The following is a 9636-nucleotide window of genomic DNA, read 5'->3' as shown; positions in this document are numbered from 1 at the left end:
CCCCCCCCCCCCCCCGGTGACTTCCAGCCCTGAAGGGAAAACTCACTTTCAGTCCCCGGCCTGGACGGAGGGGACCCCGGGGAGGAGGCGGCCCTGAGACGGGGGTGGTGACCCAGCCCCCTTGGGACCGGGTTTGGGCCCGCGTCCCCGCCCCCACCTTGACCCAGTGACCCGGTGACTTGATTCGTGGTCTTCGAGCCGGATGCCAGAGGCGTCTTTCCGGCTCTGGCCTTTTAAACCGGCCTGCCAGCCGAGCACCGCAGTGTCTGGCGCCCACTGCATCGGGCTGCGCCCAGGTGTCCACTCCGGTCCTTCTGGGCGGGGTGGGTTTCGTATTCGCGCACTGCACGGTGCAGGGCACAGATTAAGCAAGTGGTCGGTAAATGGCAGAAGGTTATTTTGAGAACAGAGTGACAGCGCTTGACCCATTGGCGCTCACTGAGTGCTGGCTGTGACGACTGTGTGCCAGGCATGGGGGATGCCACCGGCAGGATATTGGGCCCTGGTCTCAGGGAACTGAGGGGTAGGAGAGGATTGCAGCCCTATGGTGCTGTGGGAGTCCAGGTTAAGATGGGTAAGCAGCGATGTGAGAAAGGAGGTTGAAGAAGGCACGCGCCTGGCACTTAACTAGGAATGCAATAAGTCTTTATTAAATAAATGAAAGGGCAGGTAGGTAGTTCGGCTTCCTCCCCCTCTCTTTTGGTTTTGTTCCAGCAGACAGTTAATGAACCACTCTCTGAATTCAGAAGAAAGGCCAGTTAGGCTGATCTTGATATCCTCCCTTTCCTTTCCTTTTTTTTTTTTTTTAAGATTTTATTTATTTATTTGAGAGATAGCACAAGCAGGGGAAGCAGCAGGCAGAGGGAGAGGAAGAAGTAGGCTCCTCACCGAGCAGGGAGCCTGATGTCGGGGCTCGATCCCAGGACCCTGAGATCATGACCTGAGCCAAAGACAGACGCTTAACCGACTGAGCCACCCAGGCGCCCAGTATTCTCCCTTTCCTTACTCGCGATGGCCATCCCTGCTGAGAAGCTAGAGTTTTAGGTCAGGATGAAAATGGGCATCCCTAGGAAGAAAAATCATTGGTACAAATATTTTTACTCTGGTCTTAACTCCTTCACTTTGGAGTTATGTGCGCTTGTGTGTTTCGGGGGAGAGGAGCAGTGGAGTTCATCGGTTTCTTGGGAGTCTAGGACCCCAAAATAGTTAAGAACCCAGGCTTAGCAGTGGCTGTTCCCTGAAAGGGATGAACTTCCCCTGGTTGTTCCTCTGATACTCCATGTCACCACACATTGGATTTTCACTACTAAAAATGTGTGTTTGCACATTGCTGTACAAGAGTTGTGTTCTGTCTTGCTTTTAAGTATTTGTTTTGTTTTCCCCACCAAACTGGCCAGTGAGTCCGTGCCCTCTGCTGGCCTGCGTGTGGTTGCCATGGCTCAGGGCTTCGTATGTGGTGGCTGTGCAGTCGCTATAATTAACTGACCTGGGTGGTGTGTATAGGGAGAACAGCCTGGAAGGCAGGCACAGATGGGACAGCTTTTGTTCTGAGTAGGACACAAATTCATGCCCTTGATTGAATTTGGGTTCGGTTACTTGTGGAACCCAGCCAGTGTCAAGTTCTAACCCACGACCGGGTCTTTTTTGGAGTAGCATGAACTCAGGAGAAATCCGGCTGCTTCGTCATGCCTACACTCCTTCCCTCCTGCATCCAGACTGTTCCAAGTAACAGGAGCTGTTCCAGGCAGGGCCAGGCGGCTCTGCCTTCTTTGGAGAGTAATCCAGTGACCCTGAACGTCTGTTGGCCTCCTACCCACCAACCCCTGCAGTCTCCCGTCAACATCCCCCTCCTTCCATCCGGCGTCTGCAACTAGAGCCTCAGCCCTCCCTCTCGCCTGGAAGCCTTGCCCCCGCCCCCTTGCGCAGGGCCCCAGCTCGTCTAGCTCTGGGCTCTTCCCTTGTCACAGCTCCCTCTACCCAGAGGAACACACTCGCTGGGGAAGTTTCCTCCTGTTTCTTCCCCACCCACTCTGGGTCCCTGCTGGCAGAAATGGACCATCCAACACCCAAGGTTCTCCCAGCCAGACCCCGCGGCCCCTCCCTAGGAATGTGGGCTTTGGAGGCCGGCAGGGTGAGGTTCTCAGTGCCACCCTCCATCAGGTAGCTGACACCGAGGATCCCTGGGCTGAAGGAGCATGTTTCTGTGCGGGGTGGGGGTTGGTTTGTTTGGAGCCAGGCGGCTGTGGAGGGCAAAGCTTTGAGGGAGGCAGCGAGAGACAGTCACAGCTGTGGTATGTGGAGCAACTGGGTGGGGGCACTGTCACCTTTACCCTCCCTGGCCTTCTTCCTGCTGGAAATACCGCATCTCACTTGACCCTGCCACTCCGGGACTTGGCTGCCTGCCCTCAGACACTCCTGCCCCCACTCTGTGCAGCAGGAACCGGGCCATGGTGAACGAACCCAGAGGGGATGGCGGCCCCCCTCCCCGTTCGGAGGGCAGCAGCAGTGGCAGTGAGAGCTCCAAGGAGAGTTCGAGATGTTCCACACCCGGGCTGGACCCTGAGCGCCACGACAGACTCAGGGAGAAGATGAGGCGGAGGATGGACTCTGGTGACAAGTGGTTCTCCCTAGAATTCTTCCCTCCTCGGACGGCTGAGGGAGCTGTCAATCTCATCTCAAGGTGAGTTGATATAGTTGGCGAGTGGGGTCAGAGTGAGGGGGCTCCTGGGGGAGGCAAAGCCGCAGCCCTGCTGCCAGGCCGCACTCTGACCCGGCAGGAAAAGGCAGCCAGAGGGGGTGGAAAAGAGCAGGGTAGACCACTGGAGCCGCAACTTCTCAGCTGTCAGCAAAAGTCCCTGCAGGCATCTGGGATTTTTTTTTTTTTAAGATTTTTTTGTTTGAGAGAGAGAGAGAGCATGAGTGGGAGGCAGGGAGAAGGAGAAGCAGACTTTATGTAGGGCTCGATCCCAGGACCCCAGGATCATGACCTGAGCCGGAGGCAGATGCTTAACCGACTGAGCCCCCCAGGCGCCCCACATCTGGAATTTTTAGACGCATTCTTCAACGGGTTAAAAGTGTTGGTCCTCTCGGGCTGCATTCTTTGGCGGAACTTGGGGCTGGCGCATGAATACAGTTTAGGAAGTCATAAAACAGCAGCTTGGAGAACATTTTCAGTAAGTTAGGAATTCAACTTAAATGCTTCTCGAAATCTGGAAATGCCAAATGAATCACGTTAGCGCCTTATGAATTGCAGTTCCTTTTTTAAAAAGTTTATACGTTTTACTATTTGTATTTTTCATGCATCGCTCTGAAAGTTTTGAAGTTTAAAGGCACATGGGTGTTTATTTTATTTTGAAGATTTTATTTATTTGACAGAAGGGGGAGCAGAAGCAAGGGTAGCAGCAGAGGGAGAGGGAGAAGCAGGCTCCCCACTGAGCAGGGAGCCCACTGTGGGGCTTGATTACAGGACCCTGGGATCATGACCTGAGCCGAAGGTAGATGCTTAACCGCTGTGCCACCCAGGCGCCCCAGCACAGGGTGTTTAAATACCATGTTATAGCTGGTCAGACAGGTGAGTGTGCACACCTGTGGCTCTTGAGTCTCATTCAGGAACTGTGGCCGTGTTCTCAAAGGCTGCTGGCTGCTGCACTGGGGGCGGGGACGGGGGGGGTGTAACATGAAAGAAACTTGTGTCTGCTGACCCTCTTTTTCCTCTTCCTAAAGTGAGCCTCTGCTTGCCACTCTGAGGGTTCCCGGTACCTTTGACCATCGAAATGTCTTACTCTAGATAATACATGTGCAAGCACTTTGGAAAGGCTGCAGGGCTGCTCTCTCACATAGGGTTGCATTGTTGATATCAGTTATCTCTGCAATAATAATCATCATTGGGGCCCCTGGGGGGCCCAGTCCGTTAAGCGTCTGATACTGGCCCAGGTCATGATCTCAGGTCACGCTTAGCGGGGAGTCTGCTTCTCCCTCTCCCTCTGTCCCTCCACCCCCCCTTAGTTTTCTCTCTCTCTCTCTTTCTCAAATAAAATCCTTAAAAAAAAAATCATCATCGTAATAGGAATTCACACTGATTGAGTGTTCAGTGCGTACCAAGCACTGTTCTCAGGGCTGTGGAGCCATCTATTGTAATATTTCCATAGTGTTATTATTATGAAGTAGGTACTGTTCTCTGGCACATTTTTGAAATGAGGAAACTGAGGCTCAGGCAGATTAAGTAGTTTTCCCAAGGTCACACAGCTAATAAGTAGCAAAGCCCGGATATGAATGTAGGTCGTCTGATTACGACCTGCCTGTGATGTTTCCCTACCTCCCAGAGCCCATGGGAAGGTGCTGAAGGGCGATGTGCTCTCAGGAGCCCCTCTTCAGAAAGAAATTACCTACAGGTTTGATCGGATGGGGGCAGGTGGCCCCCTCTTCATAGATGTGACCTGGCACCCAGCAGGGGACCCCGGCTCAGACAAGGAGACCTCCTCCATGATGATCGCCAGCACGGCCGTGAACTACTGCGGCCTGGAGACCATCCTGCACATGACCTGCTGCTGTCAGAGCCGGGAGCAGATCACAGGCTACCTGCAGAAGGCCAGGCGGCTGGGCCTGAAGAACATCTTGGCGTTGAGGGGAGGTGTGGAGCCAGCCCTCTACTGTCTGGGATCTTCCTTCCTCCAAGGCCCCTCTGTCTTCTGGAACGGTCCTTTACTTTTCTCTGGGTCCCCCGCTGAGCGTCCCCTCCCAGCCAGTAGTGTCAGGAGGCATTGTGGGTAGTGAGCGCTGTTGGTACCACACGGAGGGAGCCATTTCTTGACCTCTTGACCTCAGCATAGGAGTTCAGTCAGGAATGCAGCCTTGCCCGATTAGCCTCTGCCCTGGCTACACACAGCTTTATCGATTGCTGGCCGGCCCCAGCTCTGGGCCCAATCAAAGAGCGTGGTTCTGGCATTGATCCCAGGGGCAGGCAGCTACTCATGCCTCTGGTACCTGGTGTCATCACGCACCTGAGTGTGGGAAGAGGGACCTGGGTGGGTGGGATTCTGTGGCCTCGCGCTCCCCATAAGGACTCCCTTGAGTTGAATAGAAAATTCTCCCCGGAGGCAAGAGCTCCAAGAGGGTGGGAGAGTGACCAGTGGGGTTGGGTGAGGGTGCCGGAACACACTGAGACTGGGAAGGGACGTCAGATGCTCCAGGCTAACGGCAGAGCAGCAGCTGTCCCCTGCTTAGCGCTGCCAGCACGTTGCCCGAGGAGTTGGTGCTCGGTAAGTGCTTGACAGGATGGCTGCTGTCTTCCCGGCCACCGTTTGCCAAGGGCCACGCTGGGAGGAGGAGACACACACTTGGAGGAAATCAAGGCTCCATCTCTGAGGAGACCGTGGCCCCTGGGGTACGGTAGGAGAAGGAACAAAAAGGCCGTCTGGAGCGTGGGGGCGAGCCAGTGACCGTGGCCCCTGCCACCCCTGCAGACCCCGTGGGTGACCAGTGGGAAGAGGAGGAGGGAGGCTTCAGCTATGCCGCAGACTTGGTGAGGCACATCCGAAGCGAGTTCGGGGACTACTTTGACATCTGTGTGGCAGGTGAGTGGCTGGGCCTTCCCAGCACAGGGGGACAGGGAAGGGAAGGCGTGACACGCCCAGAGAGGCACAGAGGGCCCACTGGCATTCAGTTCAGGACCCGGTGACCCAGGGCGCCATGGGCCCGCGCCTGTGGCAGGGGAGGGAGGCTCAGAGGCGCATCACACTGTGCCCCTGCTTCCGTTCTGTCACCTGCCACCTGCCAGGCTGCCGCCAGCCCTGAGGTTTTTCTCTCTCTTAGCTTGCTTCCCAGCCCTATTCTTTTTTTAAACAAAAAAAGGATATTTGTTAAGACAGGGGGGCCAGGGAATTTCAGAACCCCCATCAGGAAATGGTACCTGACCTCACGAGGCCCTGGACCAGGAAGCAGTCAGAAAGCAAGGCCTCCCTCATTCTGTCTGGAGCCACACGGCCCCCCATCTCTGCCTCCCACTGCGCACATGCTCCGTGCTTCTAGGAGCCCTGATACGCACACTTTTGCACACACGTGACCAGCCGCCTGCTCCTGAGTGTACACGGTCACTTCCAGCCAGTAGTCCTGACGGACTGACAGGCCTCAGAGTCCGTTCCAAATTCTCAGGAGAGAGCATTGGATCGGCTCAGCTCCAGTTCCAGGGGCTACAGGCAAGAGGCAAGGTTCACCTCAAAATGGATGGGGTGGCCTTCCCTCCCACTCCACTCACTGGGATCGGGCCTCAGCTTCTCCAGCCGGGGCTCGGGTGTGGTGAGGCAGCAGGCACCAGGGACGCAAGAAGTCCAGGGATTACTATGACCCGTCATCTCGGCATGACAATTTTTCTCAAAATTTTGTTGGGGAAATCGTATCATCCTTATATTAAAACAAACATGGCGGCATTCTGGAGTAGCATATCAAAGTGGCGTGAGTTTAAAAAACTAATCCATGTGGCCTCAGGGAAGTTAGTTGTTGCCAGTGGCTTCGAACTTAGTCCCAGGCTCCCATGTGCATGTCCACACATCCCAGTCAATGGGGGCGTTTAGGTGAGTCTGGGAGGCCCCAATGAGGAGTTCGGGACATAGCATTTCCGCCTGTTCATACACGGGCCACCATTTGGTTAGTAAATTGGGGAATGTGCACATGTGCCGTAGGCATTAGGGGGTCGTGCGCGGAGACCGGCTGAGCTGTGAGCTTGCAGCTGCTGAGGGGTCTGGAGCTTAGCCTGTCATAAAGTGGACGAGCACGACGATCGGGGTCGAGAAACACCACGTTGGGTGTGACAGAAAATACAGTAAACAGGGCAAGACCTAAACGTGAGCCAACGCTACATGTGTTTGGTGATATTGAGGCTTTAGGGCTACGGTTTCAGCTCTTAAAACCTCCTTGTTTTTGAAATTCCTGCTGGAAAAATAGCCTCGTTATTGAAAGTGAAATGGTGGTGCTCGGTCCTCCCACCCGTTCGCCCCCTGAGACAAGAGTTTTTATATTCATTTTTGATGACTTGGGGTTTCTGCAGAACAGAAGGGCCTTATCACAGCAAAGCAGCTTGGCTCCGCAGCAGCCCGGCTCGGGGTCCTGCCCAGGGCTCAGGCTCAGGAAGCCAACGCTCTGCTATAGCCTCCTGAAGGCCTACGGTCGTCCTTTGCAGACAGCAAACATGGCTGTTCGTGAGTTCAGTTGCTCAGGGAAGGAAGCAGTCGTAAGGTTTAGGGAGCTAGTAAGGAGCCCAGGTGACCCACGGTCCCGCCTGCCAGGCAGTTCTGGAATCCCATCCTTGGCCTCCCCGGCACGTGGTCATCCCAGCAGCCCCCAGTGCTTCACGCTCCAGGAGCTTGTGACTTGTGGGGTGGCGGGGTGCTCATTCCAGTGGGACCGATCCTATCTGTCATCTGAAGCAACACAGACTAGGACTCATACGGAACTTCATGAACGTGAATCCTTTTTCCCCTGCGACAGACCTTTGGGCTTTTGGAAGTAGTTCGGTGTTCTCTCCATTCTCCCCTTCAGGTGAAACATCCCCACCTTCTTCAGTTCTTCCCTGGGTAATGTGGTTCCTAATATTCACTCTCTTGGACCCCTGAGTAATTTTCATGTTAAATTAAAAGCACGGTTTTGAGTCCAGTGCCCAGACTCCAGCCCAGGAGCCCACGTGGCATTTTCTCTTTTCTGTGGCCGCAGTGTGCTGGCCTGATTTGCCCGGCTGCTTGCCACAGACCTGAGGCAGGACAGCATGGGCAGTTTGGTGCCAAAGCCCCCAACTCTTGGGCGGGTGGCCCTAGGCCACCTCTCACTGAGGGTCATGTCCAGAGTGAGAAGTGCATCGTCCTGAGCTCAGCCACTCACCGTCTCGGACTGTCCGTGCTGCGGTATTGCAAGGGACAAGTCCAGAACCTCTGAGGCAGCGAGCTCTCTGCTCCCAGCTTCCTGGTCTCTTCCTCACTCACCTTGAGAACTTGGGAGCCAGCCTCTCCCTACTGTCATCCCTGTCGGCAGGTTACCCCAAAGGCCACCCCGACGCAGGGAGCTTTGAGGCCGACCTGAAGTACTTGAAGGAGAAGGTATCTGCAGGAGCCGACTTCATCATCACCCAGCTTTTCTTTGAGGCTGACACATTCTTCCAGTTTGTTAAGGCTTGCAGCGAGATAGGCATTACCTGCCCCATCCTCCCCGGAATCTTTCCTATTCAGGTGAGGGTCCCAGGAGGGCCGTGGACTCCCTCACCCCCCTCCTAGCACAGGCCAGGGCCCTGGGGGTGAAATGCCAATCTCTGATGCTCAGTAGATTTCCCTTCGGACAGATGCTCCAGTCCTTGCAACGGGCCAGCCCACTTTGGTCACCTCTCATCCACCCTCCCGCACCCAAAACAGCAACAGTGTCTGTTGGAGGGGCTTGCTAACAAGTGTCGCTAAGAGGGATTATAACTCTCATTATAAATCTTGGTAAAATCAATGTTTCCCAAACTTGACTGTCATCAAAATCATTTGAAAAACTTCTTTGAAAGATAGATTTCCAGATCCCCTGTCTGGAGGTTCTGATTTAATAGGTCTGAGGTGGGGCCTGGGAACTTGCATATTATTTCTTAAGTTTGACAGGTGGTGCTGATGAGCAGTGCAGCTTGGGAGCCACTGGCCTTGATGCCCACCGGCTTATCAATAAATGCACCTAGGGGCAGAAGGGCTAGCTCANCCTGAGGGCAGGAATGCTGTAGGCAGCTGCTGGACTCTGTGGAAGAAGGAGGACAAGGCAGGGGTGCTCCTACAATCTGGACTGACTCTCCCGAGTCACTCTGTGTGACACTGCCGTTGGCCGGGAGGCCTGGTGGGGATGGAAAGGGTGGTAAGTATTTCAGGGGAGAGACAGGCTGGGAGATGGCACCTCACAGCTTCTTGTGTCTCATACAGGGCTACCACTCCCTTCGGCAGCTTGTGAAACTGTCCAAGCTGGAGGTGCCACAGCAAATCAAGGATGTGATTGAGCCAATCAAAGACAATGATGCTGCCATCCGCAACTATGGCATTGAGCAGGCTGTGAGCCTGTGCCAGCAGCTTTTGACCAGTGGCTTGGTGCCAGGCCTCCATTTCTACACCCTCAACCGTGAGATGGCCACTACAGAGGTGCTGAAGCGTCTCGGCATGTGGATTGAGGACCCCAGGTGAAGCCATTGGCCCTGAATTTGGGCCCGGGAGGCACAGAGGAAAGTAAGATGGGCAGGGAAGTTAGAAAGAGGTCACAAAATGAGTACGCCCTAGCAGTGCTGACCACCACGGAGGTACAGAGGGATGTCTGCTATGGCTAGTCGTACCCTTAGGGTTCTGTCTCAGTGGAAACTCCATGCACAGTCAGAGAACTCAGTGTCCCCCCCACCCCCGCCCTTTCTGGTTCCTCTAGCCAGTCCCTTACTCATTCTTACTCCATTCTCACCTAGGCGTCCCCTGCCCTGGGCTGTCAGTGCCCACCCCAAGCGCCGGGAGGAAGATGTACGTCCTATCTTCTGGGCCTCCAGACCAAAGAGTTACATCTACCGCACGCAGGAGTGGGATGAATTCCCTAATGGCCGCTGGTGAGCACCTGCAGGCAACCCATTGCAAATGCATCCTGTTTCTTGGGAGG

At 54.8% G+C, this 9636-nt stretch overlaps 1 protein-coding gene across 4 annotated transcripts in view; it reads left to right on the top strand.

Moving 5' to 3' along the window:
- Positions 1-9636, top strand: part of MTHFR (methylenetetrahydrofolate reductase) — a 20440-nt gene that overhangs the window by 323 nt on the left and 10481 nt on the right. The window contains exons 1-7 of one of the 4 annotated variants that reach the window (XM_040645782.1): positions 2006-2160; positions 2435-2680; positions 4392-4630; positions 5463-5573; positions 8020-8213; positions 8928-9178; positions 9452-9586. In XM_040645782.1, coding sequence (XP_040501716.1) covers positions 2051-2160; positions 2435-2680; positions 4392-4630; positions 5463-5573; positions 8020-8213; positions 8928-9178; positions 9452-9586 — 1286 coding nt within the window. In that variant the 5' untranslated portion in view covers positions 2006-2050. Of the gene's footprint in view, positions 1-2005; positions 2161-2434; positions 2681-4391; positions 4631-5462; positions 5574-8019; positions 8214-8927; positions 9179-9451; positions 9587-9636 lie in introns of those variants that run through there. The other 3 variants (XM_008694718.2, XM_040645781.1, XM_008694720.2) reach the window with 3 other exon arrangements.

This window comes from Ursus maritimus, unplaced genomic scaffold (assembly GCF_017311325.1).
Source record: "Ursus maritimus isolate PB19 unplaced genomic scaffold, ASM1731132v1 scaffold_32, whole genome shotgun sequence".
NCBI lineage: Eukaryota > Metazoa > Chordata > Mammalia > Carnivora > Ursidae > Ursus > Ursus maritimus.
Note: the sequence above shows the minus strand (reverse complement) of the source record. Positions and strands in the feature narration are given on the sequence as shown.